This window comes from Hemitrygon akajei, chromosome 12, assembly GCF_048418815.1.
Source record: "Hemitrygon akajei chromosome 12, sHemAka1.3, whole genome shotgun sequence".
NCBI lineage: Eukaryota > Metazoa > Chordata > Chondrichthyes > Myliobatiformes > Dasyatidae > Hemitrygon > Hemitrygon akajei.
Genome location: NC_133135.1, coordinates 96,967,559 through 96,981,630, shown reverse-complemented (window position 1 = coordinate 96,981,630; position 14,072 = coordinate 96,967,559). Strand labels below are relative to the sequence as shown.

Here is a 14,072-nt window from a genome sequence, read left to right as displayed (position 1 = left end):
GCGAATGGTTGTATCCTGGAAAGAAAAAGAGCCTCTGCGACGTGCCTCCACAATCAGACTGTGTTTTACCTGGTATTGATGGAAACACAAGACTACTGGTCGCGGACGGGAGCCCAGAATTCCGGGGGGGACGTTAACTCTGTGTGCCCGTTCGAGCTCAGGCGGCTTCGGAAGCAGATCCTTCCCAAATATCTCACAGAGAAACTCGGCGAAAAACTTCACGGTTGACCCCTTCTCAGTTGCCTCTGGTCATCCCAGAATTCTGATGTTGCAGCGTCTGCTGCGATTTTCGAGATCCACCATTTTGGAAAGAAGTTTATTAGATTTTTCCTCTAAGCTGGAACAGAGAGTCTCCAAGTATCGAACCCGACTTTCTAAAGCTTCAGAAGTCGAATGGATGCGAGATAGGTGTTCAGCATGTTTGTCCACTTTATCGTTGATCCGATCCAGTTTCTCTTCTAACTGTTTGAAAGCGATTTTAATTTCCTTTAAGATTTCGTCTCGGAGATTTTCAAGCACCTCCATCGTCACGTCCGACGAGGTCGTAGTTTCTTTTCTCCCGGATTTAGAACTCTTGCTAGACATTGTAGGTTAGATATATTCACAGGCAAGTAAGAGATACCGAAATAATTCCTAACTAAGCTTTATAAAATGGAGACATTTAGTGCAAAGGTAGCGACAGTAACGGAACAAAAGTTCGGAGCAGCTAAGCAATCGCCATCTTACCGGAAGTCCGAATGATTACATTTATGCAAAGTATCCAATAACGCACCAAACTCTGTGAATCCTAAATTGGTTGCTACTGAAAGCTGTCCATCTTGTGTCTCTGCTTTCATACCGCTTTGCAGCCTGACCCACTTGTAATCACCGGACCTCTTTCTCTTTGTTCCTACCACTTCTGAAGTCACAAAGCCGTCTTCTTTGATTGTATGAAGCTTTCAGTTCAGACATGACTATTTACAGCTTCTCTGGTCATGTCATGTTTTGCTCTGTTGTGTCGGGCTGACAGTAAGTTAACAACAGCTGTAACATCCTTCAGAGTTTCTGTTTGAAATTTACAAGTACAACTTGGGTGTGAATGTAGGAGGAATGATTAGTAAGTATATGCAGATGACATGAAAATTGGTGCTGATGAACATTGATGGGAAGAAGTTTTGTCTAAAGATACACCAGGATATAGCTGAGATAGGAAACTGAAAAGAGGATTGGCAGCTGGAATTTAATCCAGACGAGTGTGAGGTTGTGCCATTTGGGAAGTCAAGTGAGGGAGGTATATACTGTAGCTGGAAAGGTGCTGTGGAATATTGATAAACAATGGGATCTGGGGATTCAAGTGCATAGTTCTCTGAATATGCCAACACAGATCAATAGGGTGGTGAAGAAAGAGTATTTCATACTTGCCTTTCATAAATTGGGACCTAGAATGTAAATGTTGGGATGTAATTTTGTAACCTTACAAAGCATTGGTTACACCGTACTGAGAAAATTGTGTGCAGATCTAGCCAGGAAGAATGTGATTTCAGAGGCAAGAATGCAGAGGAGATTCACCGGGGTGTTGCCTAGATTGGAGTTGTGGGGAGGAATTAGATAGGCTGGGAAGGGTCTGTTTTTCCTTGAGTGAAGGGGGCTAAGTGAGGGGTGACCTCATACAAGTAGGTAAAATTATGAGAGGCATAAAAAGAGTAGACAGTCAGAATCTTTTTCATATGCCCTGCCTATTCAAGAGTCTGTCTGAAAGCATCTTAAGCATTGTGATTGTATCTGATTCCACCACCTGCTCTGGTAGCACCTTCCAGATATCCATTTTCGGGGGACAAAAACGCTGTTTTAGTGTGGACGGAGGGTAAAAACGAAGAGAAAAATCTTCGGTTACAGATTTATCCGGTGTAGTGTGGATGTAGCCTATGACTGACAGGTAGTGAGTGAAACAATAGGTGGTTTACACCTGCTTAATACTCCCTTCGGCAAACTACCTGTAGTAGATGAATTGCTGGAAGTGACTACAGTCGGCCCTCCTTATCTGAGTTCCGCGTGCGCAAATTCAACCAACCGCGAATCAAGAAAACCCGGAAGTGCTCTTCGAGCATGTACAGACTTTTTTTCTTGTCATTATTCCCTAAACAATGCATAAACTATTTACATAGCATTTACATTGTATTAGGTATTATAAGTAATGTATAGATGATTTGAAGTAAACGGGAGGCTGTGCGTAGATTATCGTGGATCAGGATTGAAAAAAATCAGAAGTTCTCTTACTAAGTAAGTCGGAACAGGTACATCCAGTATTATTTAGCGTCAGTTAGTCAAACGTTTGTCTTTGAAAAAAAAAATTACCTTTAGAAACGTATGTATTTCAATAATTAAACCACTGCCTTGCTTGGTAATAATTGTAGCTTTCATCGGGGCAGGGTCTTTCTCACTTTATCCTTTAAAATTGTTCCAATCGTTGACTGACTGTAGCCTAACGCTTTTCCAATGACTGATGGCATTTCATCTCTTTCTGATCACTTTATTATTTCCACTTTATTTTCAATCATGATCGTGATTATTTTCGTGAACAGAAACACTGCGGATTCAGAGCTTCGCCTGGTCCTAAAGACCACCGCACTGAGTCAGGTTAAGTAAGGTCTGGGGTTCCGCTGGGTCCTAAAGTCTACTGCACTGAAATAGGTTAAATAAGGGACTTGAGCATCCACGTTTTTTGGTATCCACGAGGGGTCCCGGAGCCAATCTCTCACGGATAAGGAGGACCAATTGTACTATACAGTCCTTCTGGAGACAATCCCATCACCCTCCCTGTTGTGCTGCACTGTAGACAGCAGCCATAGCAGAAATCTGTAACTTCATACTGTCAGGACAGGGAATCAGCAGAGAGGAGTGGAGAAGGGTTAAACCAATACCGATGAGATGGCAGCCTAGTGACCCTGTAATATAGGATAAGGTGCACACTGAACAGTACACAAAGATAAGTGATCTCACAACACGTGGTTCCAGTCAAAGTTCTGTGATCCCACCGCATCCAGTTGTGAATGGTGGTGGACTATTAGATACGTAGCTCACAGGAGGAGCAAGTTCCAAGAACATCCCATCCTCAACACGTGAGTGATAAAGGCTCAATCATTTGCTCCCAAGTGAATAATCCATCTCAGTACTCTGAAAAGGATAATTGACAGCGCCAAGATATAAAATTACCATAAACTAACAATAAATGAATGGTGTAAAAAATAGAAATATTGAGAAACAAGAGAAAATCTGCAGATGCTGGAAATCTGAGCACACAGCAGGCCAGGTAGCATCTAGGAAAAGAATACAGTTGACGCTTCAGGCTGGACCTGACTGGAGAAAAAAAGCTTGAGGAGTAGATTTAAGAGGTGGGGGGGGGGGGAAGGGGAGAGAGAAACACTAGGTGATAGGTAAAACCTGAAGGGTGAGGGATGAAGTAAATTGATGAAAGTCAGAAGGCCATGGAAGAAAGAAAGGAGAGGGAGCAGCACCAGAGAGAGGTGATGGGCAGGCATGGAGATAAGGTGAGAGAGGGAAAAGGGGATGGAAAATGGTGAAAGAAAGGAGGGGGCTGGGGGTGGCATTACTGGAAGTTCAAGAAATCGATGTTCATGCCATCAGGTTGGAGGCTACCCAAATTGAATATGAGATGTTGTTCCTCCCACCTAAGTGTGGCCTCATCACAACAGTGGAGGAGGCCATGGATGGACATATCAGAATGGGAAGTGGAATTAAAATGGGTGGCCACTGGGTGGCTTGGTAGTGGGATCATAATGATGCTAGTGTTAATGTGACTATGGACCATTCAGAAACGTAATGACAAAGGGGAAGAAACAACAAACACAAAATGCTGGTGGAACACAGCAGGCCAGGCAGCATCTATAGGGAGAAGCACTGTCGACGTTACGGGCTGAGACTCTTCATCAGGGTCTCGACCCGAAACGTCGACAGTGCTTCTCCCTATAGATGCTGCTTGGCCTGCTGTGTTCCACCAACATTTTGTGTTTGCTGTTTGAATTTCCAGCATCTGTAGATTTCCTCGTGTTTGATGAAGGGGAAGAAGCTGTTTCTAAATTATTGAGTGTGGATCTTCAACTTCCTAACCCTCTTCCCCAATGATAGTAGCGAGAAGAAAGCACATGCCGGATGGTGTTGGGCCTTAATGATGGATGCCACCTTCTTGATCGTGAGGAGGGTTGAGCCCATGATGGAGCTGGCTGAGTCTAAAACCCCTTGCAATCCTGCTCATTGGAGCCTCCATACCAAGCTCTGATGCAGCCAGTCAAAATGTTAGCTACTGTACAAACATTGAAATTTGTAGTCTTTGGTGACATACCCAATCTCTTCATTCTCCTAATGAAGCAGAGCCACTGGCCCACTTTTCTGATTGCATCAATGTGTTGGGCTCAGGATAGATAGTGTTGAGCCAGTTTGATTCATTCCACATAACTTCAGGAAACTGAGAACACTGGAAACATTAAAGGGTTTTGCTGTAATACTGACAACCTGTGCTCTAGAACTAGCTACACCTCTAGTAAAGCTGCTCCAGTACAGTTACTGCATTAGCATTTACCTGACAATGTGAAACATTCCTGAGGGCATTTACAAAAAGCTTGACAAATCCAATACAGCTTGTTACCATCCAATCCGGCAAACTGCAGTCAGTGGTTTTCAAAGGAAGGTCATTATGATTGTTGGACATCACTGCAGGAGTTATTGAGAACATTGTTCTTGACCAAACTATCTTCAGCTGCTTCATCAATGACCTTCCTTCTATCATAAACTTGGAGGTGAGGATGTTAGTTGCACAGCATCTTGTCAGATGAGGCAGTCCATACTTGTGTGCAGGGAAACTGTAGCCACTGTGCAGAGGAAATAGACGGGATTGTGACACAAGTAAGTGTGTGTGTGTGTGTGTGTGTGTGTGTGTGTGTGTGTGTGTGTGTGTGTGTGTGTGTGTGTGTGTGTGTGTGTGTGTGTGTGTGTGTGTGTGTGTGTGTGTGTGAGAGAGAGAGAGAGAGATTCTGAACTAAATTTTTGAAAACATCCTGAGTTGCCTATCTGGGAATGGATCTAAATCCTGCAATACAGAGGAACATTCATCCAGGGTCCTGCTGTTTAGTGTCTTAGCCATTAATCTCACTTTGTCCCTATAGCATCTCTAATTATATTTGTTTCACCACCCTGTCTGCCAGTGCATTCCAGTTCTCAACAGGAACAGAAAGCTATCACCTCCCAGAAGTATATTTTCCATTTTCAATCCATCTCTCCATTTTGTTTCTGTATCCTGTATATCTTTACCTAAAAAAAACTTAGTCACAGAATAATGTAGCACAGAAGAAAACCCTTCTGCCCAACTGCTCCATGCTGATTAGGTTGCCAACTAAGCTAGTCCCATTTGCCAACTTATCCTTCTGAACCTTTCCCATCCAATCAACCCTCTCCTTTTCTTCTCCCACTATCTTCTCTTTTTCTCTGTCTACCCTTTCTCCCCTCTCCCTCTGTAACATGTTTTTTTCAATCTTGTCAAACCTTATATTCTTAACAGTTTAGGTTTGTGAGTTTTAATTGCTTCCTAGTCTCAGTAACTCATAATTCGGAGATCTCTGGATTTTCACAGCTGCTGTGTGGACAGTCATCTCCCAACTGCCCAGTTCTGACTTCTTGCTCTGGAACGCATCTCTTCACCTGGAAGAGTGCAAGGGTGGGAAGTTTTAGCTCTGCCTTTCAAAATTGAAGAGCCTATTGATGGAGTGCTTTGTTCGACCATCAGGGTAAGGTGCTGACTTGTGAGCGGTGCTGCGAGCTCTTCAGAAAGGACGGCGAGCTGATCCCAGAGCCTGGGCAGGCCAATGTGCACCAGGATGTGGATGAAGAGAAGGAACTCCTAAAGAAACAGCTGAGAGAGATGGAACTGGAGCTCGCACAAACCAAACTACAGCTCGTGGAGGCTAAATGCAAAATACAGGTACCAGTTCAACAAGAAGGTAACAGCTGAACCAGCTACTGGTGAAAGGCTACCTCCTCTCCCTTCTCTCTTTCCACTCTCTCTCCTTTCTCTCCCTTCCTCCCTCTGTCCTGCATATTACTTTTTTAACATTCTCTCAGTCATTGCCATCACTCATGCTCTCTCTCTCTGTCTTAAATGTTCTTTATGTTATCTCATTTTTGTCTTCTTCCTCTTCTTATTTTACTTTCTCTTCCAATCATTGGTGTTCTCCTATCTCATTGCAGTCACATTCACTCTCTCTTGTTCTCTAAGTCTCACATACTCTTATATAACCATATAACCATATAACAATCACAGCACGGAAACAGGCCATTCCAGCCCTCCTAGTCTGTGCCGAACTCTTAATCTCACCTAGTCCCACCTACCCGCACTCAGCCCATAACCCTCCACTCCTTTCCTGTCCATATACCTATCCAATTTTACCTTAAATGACTCAACTGAACTGGCCTCTACTACTTCTACAGGAAGCTCATTCCACACAGCTATCACTCTCTGAGTAAAGAAATACCCCCTCGTGTTTCCCTTAAACTTTTGCCCCCTAACTCTCAAATCATGTCCTCTCGTTTGAATCTCCCCTACTCTCAATGGAAACAGCCTATTCACGTCAACTCTATCTATCCCTCTCAACATTTTAAATACCTCGATCAAATCCCCCCTCAACCTTCTACGCTCCAATGAATAGAGACCTAACTTGTTCAACCTTTCTCTGTAACTTAAGTGCTGAAACCCAGGTAACATCCTAGTAAATCGTCTCTGCACTCTCTCTAATTTATTGATATCTTTCCTATAATTCGGTGACCAGAACTGTACACAATATTCCAAATTTGGCCTTACCAATGCCTTGTACAATTTTAACATTACATCCCAACTTCTGTACTCAATGCTCTGATTTATAAAGGCCAGCGTTCCAAAAGCCTTCTTCACCACCCTATCTACATGAGACTCCACCTTCAGGGAACTATGCACTGTTATTCCTAGATCTCTCTGTTCCACTGCATTCCTCAATGCCCTACCATTTACCCTGTATGTTCTATTTGGATTATTCCTGCCAAAATGTAGAACCTCACACTTCTCAGCATTAAACTCCATCTGCCAACGTTCAGCCCATTCTTCTAACCGGTATAAATCTCCCTGCAAGCTTTGAAAACCCACCTCATTATCCACAACACCTCCTACCTTAGTATCATCAGCATACTTACTAATCCAATTTACCACCCCATCATCCAGATCATTTATGTATATTACAAACAACATTGGGCCCAAAACAGATCCCTGAGGCACCCCGCTAGTCACCGGCCTCCATCCCGATAAACAATTATCCACCACTACTCTCTGGCATCTCCCATCTAGCCACTGTTGAATCCATTTTATTACTCCAGCATTAATACCTAACGACTGAACCTTCTTAACTAACCTTCCATGTGGAACTTTGTCAAAGGCCTTGCTGAAGTCCATATAGACTACATCCACTGCCTTACCCTCGTCAACATTCCTCGTAACTACTTCAAAAAATTCAATAAGGTTTGTCAAACATGACCTTCCACGCACAAATCCATGCTGGCTACTCCTAATCAGATCCTGTCTATCCAGATAATTATAAATACTATCTCTAAGAATACTTTCCATTAATTTACCCACCACTGATGTCAAACTGACAGGTCTATAATTGCCAGGCTTACTTCTAGAACCCTTTTGAAACAATGTAACCACATGAGCAATACGCCAATCCTCCGGCACAATCCCCGTTTCTAATGTCATCTGAAAGATCTCCGTCAGAGCTCCTGCTATCTCTACACAAACTTCCCTCAAGGTCCTGGGGAATATCCAGGAATATCCGGTCAGGACATTACTTCCACTCTCTCTCAATTCTCTGGCCAAGTCCCATCTCAGTCTTTCTCATCCATGTTTTATTCCTCACTCACTCACATAGAATAGTACAGCACAGTACAGGCCCTTCGGTTCACAATGTTGTGCTGATCCTTAAACCCTGCCTCCCATATAACCCCCCACCTTAAATTCCTCCATATACCTGTCTAGTAGTCTCTTAAATTTCACTAGTGTATTTGCCTCCACCACTGACTCAGGCAGTGCATTCCACGCACCAACCACTCTCTGAGTGAAAAACCTTCCTCTAATATCCCCCTTGAACTTCCCTCCCCTTATCTTAAAGCCATGTCCTCTTGTATTGAGCAGTGGTGCCCTGGGGAAGAGGTGCTGGCTGTCCACTCTATCTATTCCTTTTAATATCTTGTATACCTCTATCATGTTTCCTCTCATGCTCCTTCTCTCCAGAGAGTAAAGTCCTAGCTCCCTTAATCTCTGATCATAATGCATACTCTCTGAACCAGGCAGCATCCTGGTAAATCTCCTCTGTACCCTTTGCAATGCTTCAACATCCTTTCTATAGTGAGGCGACCAGAACTGGACACAGTACTCTCAAGTGTGGCCTAACCAGAGTTTTATAGAGCTGCATCATTACCTCGCGACTCTTAAACTCTACCCCTTGACTTATGAAAGCTAACAACCCATAAACTTTCTTAACTACTGTATCTACCTGTGAGGCACCTTTCAGGGATCTGTGGACATGTACCCCCAGATCCCTATGCTCCTCCACGCTACCAAGTATCCTGCCATTTACTTTGTACTCTGTCTTGGAGTTTGTCCTTCCAAAGTGTACCATCTCACACTTCACTGGGTTGAACTCCATCTGCCACTTCTCAGCCCACTTTAGCATCCTATCAATGTCTCTCTGCAATCTTCGGCAATCCTCTACACTATCCACAACACACCAACCTTTGTGTCGTCTGCAAACTTGCCAACCCACCTTTCTACCTCCACGTCCAGGTCGTTAATAAAAATTACAAAAAGAAGAGGTCCCAGAAGCGATCCTTGTGGGACACCACTAGTCACCAATCCGAATCCGAATATACTCCCTCCACCACGACCCTCTGCTTTCTGCAGGCAAGCCGATTCTGAATCCACCTGCCCAAACTTCCCTGGATCCCATGCCTTCTGACTTTCTGAATAAGCCGACAGTGTGGAACCTTATCAAATGCCTTACTAAAATCCATGTAGATCACATCCACTGCACTACCCTCATCTATATGCCTGGTCACCTCCTCAAAGAACTCTATCAGGCTTGTTAGACATGATCTGCCCTTCACAAAGCCATGCTGACTGTCCCTGATCAGACCATGATTCTCTAAATGCCCATAGATCCTATCTCTAAGAATCTTTTCCAACAGCTTTCCCACCACAGATGTAAAGCTCACTGGTCTATAATTACCCGGGCTATCCCTACTACCTTTTTTGAACAAGTGGACAACATTTGCTTCCCTCCAATCCTCTGGTACCATTCCCATGGACAATGAGAACATAAATTTCCTATCCAGAGGCTCAACAATCTCTTCCCTCGCCTCGTGCAGCAGCCTGTGGAATATTCTGTCAGGCCCCGGGGACTTATCCGTCCTAATGTATTTTAACAACTCCAACACCTCTTCTCCCTTAATATTAACATGCTCCAGAACATCAACCTCACTCATATTGTCCTCACCGTCATCAAGTTCCCTCTCATTGGTAAATACCGAAGAGAAGTATTCATTGAGGACGTCACTCACTTCCACAGCCTCCAGGCACTTCTTCCCACCTTTATTTCTAATCGGTCCTACCTTCACTCCTGTCATCCTTTTGTTCTTCACATAATTGAAGAATGCCATGGGGTTTTCCTTTACCCTACTCGCCAAGGCCGCCTCATGCCACCTTCTTGCTCTCCTCAACCCTTTCTTAAGCTCTTTTCTTGCTACCCTATATTCCTCAATAGACCCATCTGATCCTTGCTTCCTATACCTCATGTATGTTGCCTTCTTCCACCTGACTAGATTTTCCACCTCACTTGTCACCCATGGTTCCTTCACCCTACCATTCTTTATCTTCCTCACTGGCACAAATTTATCCCTAACATCCTGCAAGAGATCCCTAAACATCGACCACATGTCCATAGTACATTTCTCTGCAAAAACATCATCCCAATTCACAGCCGCAAGTTCTAGCCTCATAGCCTCATAATTTGCCCTTCCCCAATTAAAAATTTTCCTGTCCTCTCTGATTCTATCCTTTTCCATGATAATGCTAAAGGCCAGGGACCAGTGGTCACTGTCCCCCAGATGCTCACCCACTGACAGATCTCTGACCTGACCCGGTTCGTTACCTAATACTAGATCTAGTATGGCACTTCCCCAGTCGGCCTGTCAACATATTGTGACAGAAATCCCTCCTGGACACACTTAACAAACTCTGCTCTGTCTATACCATTGAAACTAATCAGGTACCAATCAATATTAAGGAAGTTAAAGTCACCCATGATAACAACCCTGTTATTTTTGCACCTTTCCAAAATCTGCCTCCCAATCTGCTCCTCGGTATCTCTGCTGCTACCAGGGGGCCTATAGAAAACTCCCATTAGAGTAACTGCTCCCTTCCTGTTCCTGACTTCCACCCATACTGACTCAAAAGAGGATCCTGATACGTTACCCACCCTTTCTATAACTGTAATTGTATCCCTGACCAGTAATTCCACCCCTCCTCCCCTTACCCCCCCCCCCCCATCCCTTTTAAAGCACTGAAATCCAGGAATATTGAGAATCCATTCCTGCCCTGGTGCCAGCCAAGTCTCCGTAATGGCTGCTACATCATAATTCCATGTATGTATCCAAGCTCGCAGTTCACCACCTTTGTTCCTGATGCTTCTTGCATTGAAGTACACACACTTTATTCCTTCTACCTTACTCCCTTTACACCCTTTATTCTGCTTCTCTTTCCTCAAAGCCTCTCTATATGTTAGATCTAGCTTTACTCCATGCATTTCTTCCACTGCTCTATCGCTCCGGGTCCCATCCCCCTTGCAAATTAGTTTAAACCCTTCAGAACCATACTAGCAAACCTACCTGCAAGGATATTGCTCCCCCTCGAGTTCAGGTGTAACCCATCCAATCTGTACAGGTCCCACTTTCCCCAGAAGAGATCCTAATGATCCAAAAATGTAAAACCCTGCCCCTGCACCATCTCCTCAGCCACACATTCAACTGCCATCTCCTCCAATTCTTACCATCACTATCACGTAGCACTGGCAGTAATCCTGAGAGCGCCACCCTTGAGGTCCTGTTCTTCAGCCTTCTGCCGAGTTCCCGAAACTCACACTTCAGGACCTCGTCCCTCTCCCTGCCTATGTCATTGGTACCAACATGTATCATGACTTCTGGTTGCTTTCCCTCTTGTACCAGGATGTTGTGGACCCGGTCAGAGACAAACCATGCGGGTGTCTTTCTCATGTCCACAAAATCTCCTGTCTGCTCCCCGAATTATAGAGTCCCCAATGTGACAGCTGTTCTCTTCTCCGTCCCATCCTTCTGCACCACAGGGTTAGACTCATTGCCGGAAGTCCTGCTACCGTGGCTCACCCTTGGTCGGTCATCCCCGCCAACAGTATCCGGGATGGTATACTTATTATTCAGGGGAACGTCCTTCACTATATTTCTGCATGTCTCACCGTTGCTCCCTTTCTCTCTTTCACATTCTGTCTTTCTCACTATTTCACCATTTCTTACCTACTTCTCCTCTCCTACTCTCCCTCTCTTCCCCATCCCTCTCTCCTCCCCCTTTCCCTCCCACTGTTTCTCTATTTCCTCCCTAGCCCCTCTGTATTCTCCCCTCTCTCTCCCCCTCACATTCTCTCACCCTTCTCTCACCCCTCTCTCCCCATCTCCCCGCTCTCTCCCCTCTCCCACTCTCACACCCCTCTCTCCCCCTCATTCCCCACTCTCCCCCTTTCACCCTTATCTCCCCTCTCCTATTTCTCCCTCTCTCCCTCTCCTATCCCTTCCTTCTCCCCCCTCTCTCTCTCCTATCTCTTCCCCTCTCTGAAGATTTCTCTCTCTCTTTCTCCACTGCCTCCATCTATTCAATATGTATACAAGTACAATTGTGTTGATGTTCCCACTGCACCCCCATGTGCGATTGTGGGGCTAAATTCCTTCACTGTTGTGTGTTCTTTTAACAGGAGCTGGAGCACCACCGGGGAACTCTGCTCAATGAGATTCAAGCCACTAAAAACTCCTGGCTCAGCAAAACCCTGAACTCTATCAAAACTGCCACCAGCACACAGTCCCCACCCACTCCCCCTCCCAAAGAGAGCACATAGTCCTCGCCACTACTCCACACAACCAGGCTGCACAGAGGAAAGGCAGTTACTGGAGAGTACCAGCCTGTCTGGCTGACCACTGTTAGCCCTTTTGTACATTCATAGGTTCGTTCATTATTTAATCCAATGTTACTAACTGTTGGTTTGTGTATTGTAAGGCAACAGATGTTTATTGTATTTTATATTACCTTGGTGTTCCTTTCATTGCCATTGGACTTTTGATTGACATTGCCACTGGCCAATGTAGTAAAAGCACCAGTTCTGTACTCTGCATGAGGGAAGGTTTCCCTACAGTATTCTACCCCTCCCTGATGATAATAATAATATCTTCCTTCCCTCCCTGGGCTCAGTGACTAAGAATAATCAAGCTCTGTGCCAGACTGACTGAGAATGATCGAGTTGGTCTCAGCCTGACTGAGAGTGTCATCCTCAGTTGATTTGATAGGCTGATTTTTGTTGCATTGTTTATGTTGGTTGCTGAGCCACATGGCCACTCACTGGACACCTTGAGTGTTCTTTTAACATCCTGCTTGGATCTTCCTGCAGGACTGCCCTAACCTTCTCCTCTTAGAGTCTTTACAAACTGATGTGTGTAGATGTGGCAATGTAACTGATACCAGATTCAATTTGCACAATGTATAAAGAAATTATCTATCTTGTTTCTCTAATTTTCAAACTGGCTCAATATTAAAAATAGTTAAATTTAGGAAAGATTTTATGCTTAATCTGCTTCCTGCCCTGGCAGGAGGTAGGTTTTTTCTGTTTCTGGTTATCTATAGTTTCAGGCTTCCCATCTCTTTACTTGTGGCACAGACCCAGACCTATGGGAGAGCTTGAATTTCTAACAGTTGTATTTTCGAAAATAAACTAACTGGCTCAGATTTGTGTCTGCCTGAGTTTTGTGACACTCCATCATTTGTCTATAGGGCATTCCCAGCTCCTCGATCACCTTGCCAGTTCAGCCAGTGCAGATCCAGTGTAAGCTGGGACACACTCCCGGAAAGCAAAGGCTTGGGACCATTGCTCTCTAGCACTGCACTGCATGCAGGATATCCTGGCCACTGCCAGTAGCACAGACACTCATTAACTGACCAGGGCTTGTCCACATTACCAGATGTTAGTTCCAGCAGGATTTTAGACATCCATCCATAACCAATGACACAGAAATAGCTGTCATTGGAAAGGCATCATCAGTCAGGGCTTTACAAGAGTTGCAATGTCATGTTATAAGTGTTTAATTTGTTAGTGAGGCCACACTGGAAGTATTGTGTGCATTTCTGGTTATTCAGCTATAGGAAGGATGTCAAGCAGGAAAAGATACACAAGTACGTTGATGGGTCTGAAGGGTTTGAGTCATAAGGAAAGGCTTGGTAGGCTGGGACATTGTCTCAGAATGCAGGAAGCTGAGCAGTGACCTTATAGATCTTTGTAAAATTATGAGGAGCATAGATAAGGTGAAAGGTCTCTGTCTTTTTCCCATGATGGGAGAGTTTAAAACTGAAGGATATTGGTTTAAGGTGAGAGGGGAAAGTTTTAAGAAGGACCTGATTTACAGTTTCTTCACACAGAGGGCAGGAGGTATGTGGCACAAGTTGCCAGAAGAAGTAATGGAGGTGGGTAAAATTATACTGTTTAGAACATGTTTGGACAGACAAATGGATAGGAATGTTTAGAGCGATGTGGCCAAGTGCAGACCAATAGGACAACCTCAAATGGGCAGAGAATCATAGAAAAGTACAACACAGAAACAACAAGTTTCTGTCAGGGTGCCCTTAATCTTTTCACCTTTCACCCTTAACACATGACCTCTAGTTGTAATCTCAGTAGAAAAAGTCTGCTTGTATTTATTAAAGGTGCACCTAA

The 14,072-nt window shown here is 44.4% G+C and overlaps 1 protein-coding gene across 6 annotated transcripts in view; it reads left to right on the top strand.

Annotated features, from left to right (window-relative positions):
• Positions 1 to 13,088, top strand: part of rabgap1l (RAB GTPase activating protein 1-like) — a 587,017-nt gene extending 573,929 nt beyond the window's left edge. For all 6 annotated transcript variants that reach the window (XM_073063719.1, XM_073063720.1, XM_073063721.1 and 3 more), the window contains 2 exons: positions 5,777 to 5,971; positions 12,069 to 13,088. In XM_073063719.1, the coding sequence (XP_072919820.1) occupies positions 5,777 to 5,971; positions 12,069 to 12,209 (336 nt within the window). In that variant the 3' untranslated portion in view covers positions 12,210 to 13,088. The remainder of the gene's footprint in view (positions 1 to 5,776; positions 5,972 to 12,068) is intronic.
• Positions 13,089 to 14,072: the final 984 nt, after the last annotated feature.